The 16529-nt window shown below is 41.3% G+C and overlaps 1 protein-coding gene across 1 annotated transcript; it reads right to left on the reverse strand.

Moving 5' to 3' along the window:
• Window positions 1–13341: 13341 nt before the first annotated feature.
• Window positions 13342–15547, reverse strand: LOC147896664 (uncharacterized). Its single transcript, XM_087381927.1, has 2 exons — window positions 14414–15547; window positions 13342–13737 (listed from the first exon to the last, which is right to left on the reverse strand). The coding sequence occupies exons 1-2, from the start codon at window positions 15545–15547 to the stop codon at window positions 13342–13344; spliced, it is 1530 nt and encodes a 509-aa protein (XP_087238053.1).
• Window positions 15548–16529: the final 982 nt, after the last annotated feature.

The following is a 16529-nucleotide window of genomic DNA, read 5'->3' on the forward strand; positions in this document are numbered from 1 at the left end:
TATTGTGAACTGGAACAATAAACTCAGCTTCTACAAGCTTCTGTAACTCTGAGCGCAAAGCATCGGTCTATAGGGGCCCTAATCTTTAATACTTCTGAGCCACTAGCTTAGCATCAGGCTTCAGCTCTATCTTGTATTCTATGGTAGTCACATGGCGAAGGTGGTGGTAGCTAGTTGCGAAGAGGTCAAGGAAATCTTTGAACATTTCTAGGAACTCATCTTTCTCACTTGGAATGAGGTTAGGGGAAAGCATAGATTCAAGCTGTTGAGGACTAGCTGTTAACTTTTCTGTAGGTGGCGGGGTTGGAGACACCCCCATCATGTAAACTTCCTCAATGACTCATAGGGTGGTGAGTCGTCAACCATCCGCTACCTTGATTCGAGTGGAGGAATGCCTTGTGCATTTCAAATTCAATTTCTTCATGATACGAGGCACCATGATATTACATGCAGCTCCCCCATCGACACACACACTTTTGACACGGCAATTATCTATGATGACATCTACTGTATGTGAGTGCCGATCAATTTCTTTAGAGATAGAAGAAACGTCTCGTACCTTGCCCTTTTTCTTGCTCTTCCTTGTTGAGAGCCCTTGGTGCAACTCACGTCTCACCTTAGGGCTTAATGCTATTAGTTGAGGAAGCATGATGCTCAAAGACTGATGAGCAAGGTCCTGAACGACCGAATAGTCTTCTTACCTTGAGCCGATGGGAAAATCTGAGGGCAACCACTTACTTCTGCGAGATCTTTTAGTCTTCTCCATTGGTGGGTCTGCCATCTCAGCATCTGAGGGCTCTGAGAAGGACACCTTCTTCCTGGGGTGGCCTGGGCCATGGTTTAAAGACGATGGTACGACTTCTTTTCCCAAGTCAAGGATCTCCATGTTAGAATCCTCGGTGCCTGATTCACTTAGAAGATTCACCCTTAGAATATTGGGACATTCCATGCGATAATGATGCAAGTTTGCCACCTACACGTACACATTCTTTGACTCCTCTTCTTTGCCGAAATACTCAATCATCGCTGCTGTCAACCTTGGCCAACTTTGGCAAACGTCTTTGGCCTGCTTCTCATACCACACTTGAGCCAAACCCTCTAGAAATGTGGGAAGAACCAACAGCCATCTATCTTCAGTAAGAAAGTTGAGAGAAACACAACGGCGCTTAGATACTCATTTGGATTTTCTTCAACCCATCCACAGAACACGAGAATGTCAGCCATGCTTGGAAAATGGAAAAGAGAGAGATGAAATGAGGCTTATCTATTGGCAAACAATGGAAAGAGATAGCTTGAACTGAAAATCAAGTGAAGATACATCCACAAAGCACACATAGGCAGGGTAGGGTGTGACTAGTGTATTGTGAAATACTACACGGGAAGAATCTTTAGCATAGAATAGCTCTTAGACAATCTTAAAAGGACCAACCCTCATGATATTGCATCCATCTTTACAAGTGAGGTTTAGAGACGTGGCACTGCATGAGGTTGTTCATCAAGGCAAACAAGAATGCCATGACAAATGTCAACAGTTGGAGAGCTTGCACATCACCTGAATAGCTTCTTCCAATTCTTGTAGTCGCCATGCTATTTCTTCAAGGGGTGTGCAGTTTGGCATCCTTCTTTTGTGCAATGTCCTTAAGGACTTTTCTAATGATCTTCCAAAGTCGGTAAACTCGTATCAAATATACCCAACACTTAGTTTCATGATGACCACAACTTTACATTCCTTACAAATGATCATGCTCATTTGTGGCTTACGGCTTTGTTGGGGTGATGCTTCCACTCGCTTCATGCGTGATTGAAGTACAAGCTTCACGTGCCAAGAAATCAACAACTATATTTTAAGCTTGAGGGATATGCTGAATTTTTTCCTCTTCAAATTGTTGGCAAAGTTCCAATGCTTGTTGATGTCATGGAACCAAGCGTTCACTCCGTACCTTCCACCTTCCACTAACTTGTTCACACATGAGTTGAGAATCTCCTTGTACCTCAAGTCGCTTGATGCAATGTTCCTGTGCCTTTTATAGCCCAAAAATGAGTGCCGAGTACTTAGCTTGGTTGCAAGTACTTGTTGGTGCAAACTTGCTATAACAATACACCTCACCCCCTGGTGAAGTGAGCTTCACACCCACACTAGCAACCTTGGTCGAAGGTTTGTATGCACCATAAAATTGGAGGAGCCAAGATGTCATCACACCAAGACTAAAATCTAGACATCCCAAGTTTCTCAGTAGTCCAAGATAGGTAGAAGGAGAGGGTGGGGAGAATTCAATACTTGAGCAAGACGTTCAGCACCAAATAAACTTGCAATCCTTTGTTGATAGTTTATCTTTAGACCAAAAAGAATTACAACTTGAAGCTCAAAATGAGGCACAAAAGGTTGATTAGGTACAAAGGGATTCCTTGGGCGAAACATTACCATATAGCTGAGCCCTAGAAACCTTTGTAGTGAGATCTAGAAGAAATCATTCAAGACGAGCTTATCCACAGGAACTAATAAGTAGATGCGCCAAATCTCCCTCCAAGCTTGGGGAGCATCCCACCCTTTGAAGAATGTCACCCTTTTAATTACCTCTGATGCAGCAAGTAGCTCGATCACTACACAATGAGTAGAATTGAAATCAAAGTCCTCCCAGTGTATCACTAGTTCTTCACCTTGAATCATCCATGGTGTATCATCCCACCCATCGTCTCCTTGAACAATGCATTGTACAATTAGTTGTTGAAGATTGACATGAAGATCAAGAAAGAGATCTTGCCAATTGGTAGCTATAATGAGCAGAGGTCCAAGCACCAAATCCTTGAACTCATCAAGAAGTGACATAAATATCCACCCTCCTCATGTGGCGTGCATCCAAGGAGTGAACTTGAAAAAGTTCAGAATCTACGATCTAGTATCAGATATGAATAGAGCACACTCCCTATGGTTAGAGAGTTACAGTTCATGAGATTTCACCATATCAGCAATATCATTACACTTTCATCACTTCCTATGTGCTAGCCCATTAGTAAGTCTTCCTATTGTGAATGGGGAGGTCTTGGGTTCAATTCCCACTTCTTAATAAAAAGAGAGGAGAGGAGAGGAGAAAAGAAAGAGAAGGAGAAGATAAAAGGGGCACGAGGTATGTTGCAGATGCACGGGAGCAGTTTTGCGTGGCATCGCACAGAAGATGCGCAGAAGTGATTTTGCAGATGCGGTCGACCAGAGATGCGTGGCACCACACAAAAGACGCACAAGAACCCAAAAGATGTGCAAGAACTGCAAGGGGAAGGTGCAAAAACTGAGAAGTTCTGCAGCCACAGAGACGGAGAATTACGAGCAAAAGACATGCAGATTGGAGGCACAGAAGCAAAGAACTGCACATGGAAGGTGCTGCAGAACTACACCTAGCCATAGGAGTAATGAATTTTATGCCACTAGCCATGGAGATTTCAATCCCACAGCCACACTAGTTCTATTAATTAGAAAAGAATTTGAGACAAGAGGCTAGACACTAGGCATGGTGATGCTCAAGGGCCATATAGGAAAAGGGAGCGTGAGGAGAGAAGCATTAACATGGGTGGGGAAAAGGAGGGGAAAAGGGATTAAGATAGGTGGGAATGAAGAGAGAGACTATGGCACAAGGGGAGAGGGAGAGGGGAAACAGGAGCATGTACATAATGGGACGAGGAATATAGAGATGGAGACATCAAGGGAGGAGGGTCATGCTTTATTTGAAAGGAAGGATGGGGGGAAGAAATCAAAGTACTAGCTAGGCGGCTTTACAAGAATGAGCATGCTCCATCAAGGAATAGCCCCCTCCTTTTATAGCCAAGAGAGGGGGTCTCTCCTAATAAATGCATCCTCCCACATGCATGGTGTGTGTGGAAGAGTCTCCCATGTGGGCTAGGCAGTTACGCACTCTCAATTGTGTGCGACAACCCTTTGCCTCATTTTTCCACATACATCAACCCCCATATCCCAAGTCTAAGACACTCCCTTGGACTTTTCCCCATTTTATAATACGTTCAAACATCTAGGAGGACAAGTGGAGGGTTGGCACAAGGAATCTTGCCAGCTCATCCTACTTTCCCATTATTTAACTTGCATTCTTGGACTTTCTACACCCCCCCCCACATGGGCCTATCCTACATGGAGGGAATAATCCAATATAATATCCATCTCCACCTATTTTATATTACTTCTCCCATGGTCCTTGGGCCATATCTCACTAAATGCAAGCGCAGGACCGCCTAGGTGGAGGGGTGGTATATGGAGGACCCATGCCACCTTATCATTTTATATTATTACTACCATGGATTATGTACAACATAACTTATGGGTCCTCTTACATGGAAGGGTGGCACATGGTCATGCCCTGCCACCTCAACCCTGGGCCTTATGCACAGCATATTTTATTATACTATTGCCACACATACAAGCACACACACATATGTATGCCTTTTACTTCGGTCAAATTTATCCATAACAATACCCTTCACACCAAAAGCTTAGGACCCCCCAAGGGCCACAATTCAGCCCAACTTAACTCTCCATCTCTTGCCCATTTGGGAAATTACCACAAATTCACACACGGAACCATTGAGCTATGAAAACTTTTTCCATCCAATCCCACACCATTTAGGCATCCATAACACACGTCAATTTGTGCCCCTGAGTGGGCCCCTTTTTTGCACTATTTTGCTCATTAGATTCCACCGTGACCTCCGATTAAGAATCCATCTACACCAGCACATTTTCCCACTCACATGGAACAATCCTAGGCACATTTTTAACACGATGGCCCCTATGACACTAGCACATCACTAACCCCCCTAACAATTTTTACTCCTTGTTTGGGAGCCCATATTATAGCCGTTTGAAGACCAAATTGCACCCAGTTTTTGACGCTAAGATTCAGTCATGCAACATCCAATATCAAACGATAATTTTCAAGTCTTTTTACCCTCATTTTCAATCTCGGTAGTTGCCATTATGTAGGAACTGATTTTGACTCATCGATTGCATATTTTTTACCAACAAAGGTCGAAATCAATTGTGAATTTCAAAGTCAAAAGCACTCACTTAAAGGATACACTTAAGCATTGTGTATGCACCTCAAATCTAGATGAAGACTATACCCTGCATACTTTTATGAGCTTTCTTTGGCCCTCAATGCTCTTCAAGAATTCAACCTCTCGCCATCGACAAGCAGCATGGAGGACATAATAATTGAAGAAGAAATAAGTAGCGACGATCAAAATCCTTTAGAACACCTTAAAGAACGATGCAACTGCAACAACAACAATAATGGCAGATGACACTTTGGTAAATTGGAAATGCCAAAGTACAATGGATGAGGGGACCTTGCCAAGTTCCTTCAACTCTTTGACGCAGCATGTTGTGCTAGAGGCAACCAGTCAAATGAAACCAAAGCCACCTGGTTCCTGATGGCCCTAAACAATGAGGCTTCAGAATGGTAACTTGACCTTCTTGCAGAGGAAATAGCCATATGGGCACTGCTATCTGACCAGTTCAAAAGAAGATTCCAAACAGAAATGCTGCAAGATGACCCTGCATTACAACTAGGCGATATAGATATGTGCAAGAAAGAAAAGGTCAGAACATACTTGGGAAGAACGAAAAGATTAATAGCAAAGTGTGATCCCTGTTCGGACGACAAGTACCTCATAGCATGGTTCATCTCTAGCCTGAAAAAATCCATTCGCAAGGACATGAAAAAAGTCAGTATCTATGCACGTTTTGGTGACACTCATGAAGCTACAATTGACAACATTGAGGATGAGATGACCAATTATGACAATGAAAATGATGGCTATAAATCAAGTCAATGCGAAAAGAAATCTTCAAAGAAGGAAAGCAATTCCCATAAAGATCGCACCACCGAGGACAGAGTGGAAGCCATGGCCCTAAGAGTAAAAGATGAAATGATGCAAACCATCGAGCAAAAGCTGCATGTCTCTCAGCCACCACAGTACCCACATAGAGAAAATGTTTGGTGCCCACACTGTATGGCCAACCATATAGCCAATGAATGCCCAATCTTAAGAAACAAACTAAACCCACCAAAAGTGGCTCAATCCCCATGGTTATGGTATCCCATTTGCAATGATACAGGGCATGATGTAAATACTTGTTTCTACAATATGAGGGTAGCACAACCCTGGCCCCAACAATACCAACAGTCACCCATCCCAATGTACAAACAATCAGAGTTGGCACCTAATGCACAAGTGCCACGTCTCAACCCACTCTCGATGAGAACAAAAGTGCCTCAACTAATGAGGAATCCCAATCCTCTACAATATCCATGGGCTCCCAATCTCACTCCAGTAGTTTCAATGCAGCAACTCCAACCTAAAGAGCTAGAACCTCACTATGAGTATGAAATAAAATACCCTATGTACTACATGGATGGTGCCAAAGGACTAATCCCGGTGTATGCTAATCAAGTAAGGCCCACCACATTTCGAACACCCATCAAGTGTTTTGGTTGTGGAGAAAACCACGGCATAACAAAATGCCCACACAAGGGTAACCCCATTACATTCCAACCTATGTGCAGGGAATGCGGAGTTGGGCATGCTTGCATGGATTGCCCACATGCCAATCCCATAACACAGTGAGACCATGCCTAGCACATCCATGGAAAGTGCCACCCAAGGAGCCAAGGAAGCATACCCCAATGCTGAAACTAAAAAGACGAGCTACCAAGCCTTGAAACAATGGTTTCAACAAGAACAAGAAAAATTTGAGGCGGACAGGATGGTAGGAGCAGAGGTCAGAGCACCATCAGCACCCAACATTGACACGGTGATTGATCCCAACAACTTCCAACAAGTAATAGAGCAACATGCAAAACATCCCCAATTGGATGGCACTACACTAGCAACCTTGATAAGCTACCCTGTCACAATGCCAATTGGGACCTTACTAAGAAAGTGCCCTACAATGTGGGAGAGTTTCAAGGGATGGATCGAATCTTCAGAATACTTCCCCCCCCCACTTGAAGAAGAGGAAAAGGTAATTTCAGTAAAATTTGGTGCGAGGGATGACATAAAAATGTAACCATCCCATTGGAGCATAAAGCCTTTGGTCAATACCCAGCAATAGTGGACAACAGAGCTGGAGTAAAAATTTTAACAAGAGAGCTATATAAAGAATGGGGCCTACCTCCAATGCAGAAGGCCACATTTAACATCCACCTAGCTGACCACATGAAAATGAAGCCATTGTGTATTGTTGACAATGTGTTAACAAAAATTGATGGAGTATGATTCATGCTCCACTTTACTATCTTGGATCTTCCCAAGGGTACCACAGCATACCAGATATTGTTGGGAAGACCATGGCTTCAGGAAGCGTCGGTACTCCATGATTGGGGCACTGATAGGATCACTATCCAAAATAGAGAAACCACTTTCAAGATAAATTTGGGAACAGGGGAAAGCAAATCTACTATTCAAGAGCCTCTTGAATTTTTGTGACATGAGGTTTACTTTCCGATACAAAGTCTTCAAGAACTTCATGTTTTACCTTCTTAAAATTTTTTTCTTGAGAAATTAGAGCCCTCCATGTTCTAATCCATCAATGCTATTGAGGTTTATGGGTGATGGGAACGATGAAATGCATGGATACATTTTGACTCAACATTCAACTGCGAAAATGTACAAGACATTGTATGTCCCAGAAAGAATGGAGAAGGCGTAAGAAATGTTGATAAATTCAAACTTGAAAGAGCAGATGCAAAGGGAAATCGAAGAGCATTCAAAGACAAAGAATGAGCTACGAAGAGCAAGAATGAAGAGAACGATTCTTGGAGACAGACAATGAAGCAAGAGAATTTGAAACATTGTAGAGTTGAAAGCTAGCGCTGGAGGATGCAAGCACAGAGTACAAAAAGAAAGATAAGAGCACATTTTGTTTAGGCATATGTGTGTCTATCTTGCAAGAAAATCAGTGATATTGCAAAGTGTACTTGTTGCAAGAAAATTTTGACACCTCAAAAAGAAAACATTGATCCTAATTTAATTCCCATCAAACAAATGAAGGGTTTAGTCTCTACTGTTGTTGCAAAGAACATAATGGAATGGACATTTTGGGTAAATCTATCCATCCCACCATAAGTCAATATGCTGGGAGCCTACTCTTCTCATGTTTTCCCTTTGCTCAACTTTACAAGTAGAACCTTTCCTCTTTTCTATAGTGGTGCATATTGTTCTTCTAAATCAATGTGCAAATGTTGTAGTCGCTTCTTTTAAGGTTCTTCTTCAGCAGTATGGTTGCACACAGCCATTTCGTGAGGGTTGGTTCTTCATCTCATTTTGTTTTTTATAAGACTCATCGTTAATCTTTCATAGTAACCATTCAAATATTAAAAAAAAAACAGATTAGTGATGGCGTGATGGGTTCTTTATGAGAGGCCGTCGGAATGCCATCGAAAGAGATGTGGAATCTATATATAGAGAGAATCTATATGGAGAGTTTAATGTAGTGTCTTCTCAATTATTTGAAAGTACTTCTTTATTCCTCCTTGGACTGACACACCTGTAGTCCTGAGCCCGACAGATATCTGTATTTTATTGCTTACTCCACATTTTAGAAGAGAGATAAAAGAGAAAGTAGCAAATTTCTTACAGGGCCCCAAAATCGAGAAAGAAAACTATTTCACAAGTGATGCCTTATTCCAAGTGGATGAATTCATGCACATTGAGAACGTGGACAAAGATGTCAAAAGTGATATCTTATCAAGCATGGATGACTTCATGGATACTGATAAAGTTCTTGGGAGTCAAACCAAGTAACTATGGAATTATGGAAATAATGCACAATGATATAATGAGTGATGTTCTCTCAGGAGTAGAGGAGAGTCAAGACTATGGAGTTATGAAATCCATAGAAAGTGCATCAATGACTGATGTTCTCTTAGGATTAGATGAGTTTGAATATCATTCTAGACACTCGCCACTGTGACAGTTAATGCAAATGGTTCTATGACTGTATCAAAAGTAGGGATGAGATCAACAAAGGACTATTCGGTATTTGACTTTGACTGTGATAAGATCAAGAATGTAACCTCCCATGAAACAGTTAATGTAAATGGTTCTACAAATGTATCAATAGCAGGGATGAGATCAACAAAGGACTATTCGGTATTTGACTTTGACTATCATAGTGATAAGATCAAGGATGAAACATCCCATGAAAACAAAGTGACAAAATAAATATTACAAGGAGAACTGCACAAATCCAAATAAGGATGTATAGAAGGACCAAAAATGGGCATACAGATGCATGAAATGAAAGCGAGTCTAGGCAGATCCAGAAAAGTAACCAAAGAGAATAAGAGTAATGAATGAAGATGTTATGCTAAAAGCAATGTGATCTACATGTTGTAAACGTAGATGTATGTAATCCATTAACTTACATGACATCAAGGGTTGTAGAGAACATGTTTAGCAAAGGAGAGGGAGAAGAAGAAATGAATACCTACTCACGAGATAAGGCAAAGTTTAGGACAACAAATAAGGCCTCTTATAAATGGAAAAAGTATTTGCAATAATGCATATTACATCATTACAGGATTATCACATGGCACATATTGGTATTTGGCTAATAAAGCAAAGTATGGAGTAAAATTTAACATTCATGGAAACACAGGAAGGCCCAAAACAATAGCCTCAGCGGTTGCGGTAGCAACAATTTTGAAAGACTACATTCATGAAAATGCTTTACCTCAACTCCATCTATCTGAAAGGCATCTTTTGATAGGTTTGACAAAAAAAGAAGTATTTAACTCTATTAGAGAAACACAGAGGTAAAGAGGGCATGCTCTGGCATCTTTTCATACATTGTATACTCTTTGGAAAAAGAGCTTTGGACATGTTAAAATCCCAAAGAGGTAAAAAATGTCAAAGTGCAACGATTGCTTTAAAAAAGAGAGAATCTCATCATGGATTTGTTCGACATTCTAGAATAAAGTATGCATTTTGGAAGGAGCATGCTATTTCTCATCCAAATGAGTACATGTGCATTATTGTAGATGGTATGGATCAAAATACAACAACATTACCTCGATTCGTTAACACTCCACCTAAGCTACAAGGAAAATATTTTTTAAAGACACATCTATGTGGAGTGTAAGTGCATGGATTTAAGTTTTTTGCAGACATATGGATTGATTCCTTGCATCTACATGATAGCAATCAAGTTGTAACGTATGTTATGAAGTCAAATCACAATGTACATGCTGAAAAAGGTCGCCTACCAGTAATTTTGAAAGTACAGGCAGACAATTGCAGATGAGAGAATAAGAATGTACTCTTCTTTGCATTTTTCTCAATGCTAATCGCTCATCGAATCTTCAATGAGATTGAAGTTGGGTTTTTGTTGGTTGGGTACACACATGAGGATATCGATCAAGTATTTAGCACAGTCTCAAGAGAGCTAAAACACAAGGACAACCAATATCACCAGCCTATCAATGTTTTAAGACCACCACACTGTAGTCCTACTAGTTTAGATTCTATTTTTTCAATTTTTTTTTGTTTTCAACAAATTAAAAAAAGTAATGGATTCTGCCCCGAATGGGTGTGCATAATTTTAGCACTACATTGGAGCCCCTTAAACCACATTTGATGTTCTCAATCAGGTGTGTCCTTTGGTTGAACAGAATCTCACATAGTGTCCTTTTGAATGATTATAACTTGGTTTCATGTACGTGCAAAACAAACGTTTAATGTTTTGGAATGAATTGGTATATTCTATACTCTTCAAGATGCACATACAACATAGCACTTGTAATTCTTTAATGGCATCATTCCAAGTCTTTTTCCCATATTTTTTTTGGTTTCATGTTCAATTTTGGAATGCGTACTACAACTTGAAGACCAAGTTTATCGAATTCCATTGAGCAATGCATAAGTTATGGGTCAGGATAAATAATTGTATATAAAAAATAACTTGAACATCATTAAAAATGGCTACACCCAAGAGAACATTGACTCCTAGTGGTTGAACATATACTTTTTAAATCATTTTTTGATGGTAACTGAAACAAATTAAGTAAAGTAAGCTCATAAAATTGATATTAAAGGGGGCAATGCAATGGTCATAGTGAATTTATAGAAGAGCACTCTATTGGATCAATTTCCATTTGCTATATATGTACTACAATCAAAACAGGGACTAATTTATGAGTTTCCTATTATCCCAATATTATTTTTTTAAAGGAAAAAAAATGAATTCTTATACTTTTCATTATCCTACTACTTGTAGATTTAATGTAAATTTATATATAGTGTAGGGTGTATGCATTGGAGACGACTTATATGTTTTTAGTAGCAACATGAGAATCATTAGATGAGGCACCTAGGATGAGGTGGAATTGTTATCATGTAGGTTATATTTTAATTGTAATCATCCATTGATGGCTCAAGAAAGGAATCTTCCTCCACTCTTATATACACACAAGTTCATATTATAGCAAGAGAAAATAAGAATAGGGTAGCTTCAATTGAATTTGATATTATAGCAAGGCAAAACAAGAAGCAAGATTTTGTAGTATATATTCATTTACAAATTAAAAATCAATATAAATTGAAGCTCAGACATGGTAAGAGCTTATAGATCTTGATGGGCTCTCAATGGGAAAGAAGCATTGTCATCAAAACATGATATCTTATAAAGCTATGTATCCTCATACTCCTCAGATTGTAGAGTTGGAAACAATAGTAAAGTTTAGGTGACACATGTTTGGGGACTAGAAGGGAAATTTTTGTATCAAGAAGCCATATAGCTTAAGCATTTGCACTTGTTTTGATAAAGGAATTAGATGAAATAATTTTGAAACATGGGATAGGTTTCATTTTGAAATGGCTTCATTGTCTTCCATCATAGGGCATCCTATGAAGACAACTCATGAGACCATAGAATATATATCTATATTTATATTTATTTATTTATATAATTCAAAGTATTATTGGTAATCATTTTGTGTATTGATGTAAAAATGTTGTCTTTATGTTGGAGACACACATGAGAATTCATATTGATCAATCTTTTCAACACGGTCTAAAGAGAGCTAAAATGTAGTGATTTTGAAAAATAAATTGTGATTATACATATTCGTACTGGTCAAGCATTCTAAAACACAAAGTGAGAATAATGATACCACATTTGTTTCTCCAGAAAGTCAAATCTAGAATGGTTCATGAACGGATGCATACATGAGATCAGTGACTTCAAAGAAGAGACATCAAAATATAGACAAAATTGGACAACATACTCAAATGTGAGTGCAACCAGCAAGAAGGTGGAGTTGAAGAATATACCAAGTTTGACACTTAGGTTTTTCTCAACCTTGATACTTCCTCGACTAGTTGGAGTTGAAATATCATTACTAACTCGCAAAGAAATTTCAAGTTATCGATGGGTAGAAATGGTCTGAAGTCTAAAAAATTCAACGTTTTCTCCAATGGTGTGTACATGTAGGATGGTAAGGGAGAGGAGTTATCTTCTACTTGGAAAGTAAGGTGGAGACGGAGTCAGCATGTTTCGAGATAAGATGATATGTCACTATTGTCCCTTTTTGCAAATCTTTTTACCAATCCTTAAAAAAGGTGTGCTTGAATCTTTCTCTACTAAGGCACATATACAAGGAGGTGAGGATAAAATATTAAAGCATGGTTGGGCTTGATAGATTAGAGCGCATGTGATGAAAGAGTTATCATAACAATTTTCTCATTTCCGTTCATGGTCTATGATGGGGTATTCATTTTTGCTAAGCCTTCACCCTCTCATGGTTCATTAAGAGCAAGAATTATGTGATTGATTGATTGATATGCATATGCATAACGTTCACACACACAACACGTGTGTGTGTGTGTGTGTGCGTGCGCACGCGCATGAGACACAGAGAGAGAGAGAGAGAGAGAGAGAGAGAGAGAGAGAGAGAGAGAGAGTTATGGTGCGGAGAAAAGGGAAGAGAGGGGTGGGAATTTTGAAGCACCTCTAAATTCTTAAACAAAAAGGGGACATAAATACAATCAACCTTAAAATAGAAAGGGGCCATGGGGATTTCTTTCATATTTCTTTAGAATAAAAATGCACTCAATAAATATAACATGTGGAAAAGGTTGAATAATTGCAAACATGGAATGGGCCGTTCGATGGTGGTATCAATGCTGAAAAAATGAAATATACTGAGGGTATACTCCTTTAGCTTGTCTTGGAAGAGTGTCCCCAAGATTAAAATACATTTGGGAAAGCTGTAAAGATAGTGGAAGTTAAGAAGATCAAATTGAAGCCATTGAACTATCTAAGGATCTTGGATAAGTTCAAATTGTTGATCTCTTGCAGTTGCAAGGCTGCTCGTCCATGGCGACTGATTGCTCTTGGTTTGAAACAAAGTCTGTTATCACCCCCTGCAGCCATTCTCCCACATATGTAGCATTAATCCCCACTGGTTGATCCTTGTAGAACAGGAAGCACTCCAACGAATCGCCAGGATTGGGGCAGTCCGGTGCAGTTTCCGTGTCTCTCCAATCGCCCTCGTGCCGAAGTCCCACCCACCGAGCCAGCATTCGGTAAATGTATTGACCGCTGCCCGCCAGCTCCAACCAGCCTCGCGGAAACATTTCCAAAATCCGACTTCCCGGTGACATGAACATTGTGTTGGTGAGCTGAGCTCCGTGTACCGATACGAGGATGTCCGTGTAAGTCATTATTTCAACCTGCAAAATAGGTGCCCTATGAGAAAGTTGTAGAAAAACAGATTGCCTCGTTTGCAGTGATGCTTCAACTAATAGCCTCTTCACTCCATCTTATTCAACCTCAAAAATAGTGCATTAACATTGGTTGTAGAAAAACGGATTGCCTCGTTCGCAGTGATGCTTCAACTAATAGTCTATTCACTCAATCTTATTCTAACCTACTTACTCGATGTTATTCTAACCTGTTCGGTGAGGTAAGGTCAGACTTCGTCTAGCTAAGCCTTACACCTAATAGTCATTCATTCGTAGATAAGGGGATTCTGAAGGCTGCAAAACTAGAGTCAGTTGACGATAGTTTCCACAGTCTTTATAATTCAAAGGATGTGTAGTCCTCGTATCTGAGCAGGCTGGTATCCCCTAAAGTAAAGCTTGAGCTTGAATGATGGATGTTAGGCCTAACGATGCAGACTATCAGTTAGGCCTAATAGATGACGGAGCATTGATTGGCCAAGACTAGATATGAAATCGGCAAGTTACGCAGGCTGCCGCGAAACCCCCCCAACAGGTCCATACAATAAGAGTATCGAACAGGGAAAGCCGGCTGGATCGACAATGCGCTTACCACGATACTTATGCTAATTGATTCTTTGCAGACGTCCCCTAAAAGGACTCCAAAATGAAGGTAAGATCAGAGCACCTGTTGACAGAACGTGAGATTCGCCATGTATACCACAGACCAGGAGCACCCTTGCACTGCATCGCATCGCTGTTTGACCACCTGTCGCCATGCTCCCTCATCAATGAAGCCCCTGGCTCCAGTTCGTACCACCAAGGTCACATTAACGTGTTGGCCTACGATGGAGGACTGCTTGACTGCGGAGATACTACAGCTCCTGCGCGCTTGACAGCGGGCCTCATCGAAAATCTTGCGAAATTCTTCATCAGGAAGTCCAGCTATCCCTCTTCGGCTGATTATTGCCTTTTCAAAGCATACTGGCCGTTCGGCATTGTTTAGTTTTCCGACTGCTGTAGGAAGACCCGTAACATTCATCCAATTCTTTATCCAATCACCCATGGTATCGCGATATTCGCCCACATGGAAGAGAAAAAGTCGATCTGCACGGGCACAACGGTGCTCCAATCTCCAATGCAAGAACTGGGCGAGATTGTACATGGCGTGCCAGGGATTGATAAAGTCCCACTCACTGTTCGTTAGGAGCGTAACGCCTGGTAGGAAGTCGGAACCGAGAGGCAGACCATCAGCGAAAGCAAACGCGTAGGAGTTCATAGTCCCAGAAAACGTATGGTTTCCTTTTAAACAGAGAAATCGATCCTGAGAACGTTGGGACGGGAAATGGAAGAGCTCCGGAGGTCCCTTGGCCATCCCTCGTCCTGGAATGGAAGACATGAAGTAGTGGAGGGTGTGGTAGATCCGTGCGTCGAAGGCATGGGAGTCTTTCAAGGGTGAGAAGTCGACAGTAAGGGAAAGGTGCGTGTGGAGGGTGTGGGATGCGACCTGGAGGGAAGCGAGCTGGTCTTGGAGGAAGGATTGGATGCGTTGGGAGTCATGGAGGGCAAGTTCTAAGGAAGAGACGCGTTGGAGGAGGAGGTGATGGAGATGATGAGGGTGGTGGATGATGAGAGGTGGAGGGTCGATGATGAGAGAGTGTTGCTGATGATCAGGTGGGAGGCGACGAGAGATGAGAGGACTGATTTGTACAAGGAGGATCGATGCAAACAAGAGCATCAAAAATCCGAAGAGTAGAGCAAGATGAGGGCGAGAGGTACGCCAAGCTCGTTTGCGAGCAGGGGCGGAGTTGGGGACGACCATGAATTGAGCAACTATAATATGCACTAGAGAACCCCGAGGTGTCATAGAAATAGATCTTTGGTCTAATCCTCACCTTCCTCCACGACTATCATCATGCTTATGTTTGCAAACGTGACCCCCATCGTGGCCTTCATCTTCTCCCCATTACCCACTTTTCTTCCCACCCCTATGGACTTGTCAACTCACGGTCTTGGTGGAGCCTTTCATCACTTGCCTTTGAGGGACCTTTGAGTCCCTTCAACTATACTTTTAATCCTAGAGTTCTTCCCAACTCCATTTATGGGTACTTGGCCATCCTCAACGAAAATGGGTCTCCCTTGGGCTCTCCCCTTGCTTGTCATGAGAGATGTTGCCATTGGTAATTCTCGGGAGGAAACGGGGACCCTCGACGACCAGCCATAGCTCAATAGTAGCCGATCGCCCTAGTTTTCGACAGAGAATCCGCGACTGATGTCGATTCTCGACTCCGCCAACAATGGATGTGGCGAGGCAAGCAAGGACACGTGGCGTTGTTTGATTTGCAATTGGTCACGATTTTTTTTGGCATCGAGCGCTGTCTTGTGTGGTTGGTGGCGATGGCTTAAATGGCATGCCTCGTGGGGTGTGGCAATAGGTGCAATCATTATTTGGAGTTGGATAAGTGGCACACGTTGGGGTTTGATTAGCTCCATTGATTTAGGGGCGAAAGAATGGATAGGTGGTTCAAAAAGTAGTGTCATCGACATTACTTTGTCAAGTGCTAACAAGTAGTGGCTAAAGGTAAGAACGTGCGAGTAAGAACGAATGGGTAAAGGTAGTAAAGCACAAGTAAAAAGAACAGGTAGTGGTTTGTCAATGAAAAGAATGAGTAGTGGTTTGTTAGCATGTGGCTTTATGGTCATTAGGGGAGAATTGGGGTCTCCAAAGGCCCCCTAATTAGTGTTTCCTAATTTCAAGGGGTTAGTGAGAGATTTAAGGTGTAACAATGGGAGTGATCCTTTTT

This window comes from Dipteris shenzhenensis, chromosome 11, assembly GCF_047967505.1.
Source record: "Dipteris shenzhenensis isolate YYH24624 ecotype China chromosome 11, Dip_SZ_1.0, whole genome shotgun sequence".
NCBI classification, from domain to species: Eukaryota; Viridiplantae; Streptophyta; class Polypodiopsida; order Gleicheniales; family Dipteridaceae; genus Dipteris; species Dipteris shenzhenensis.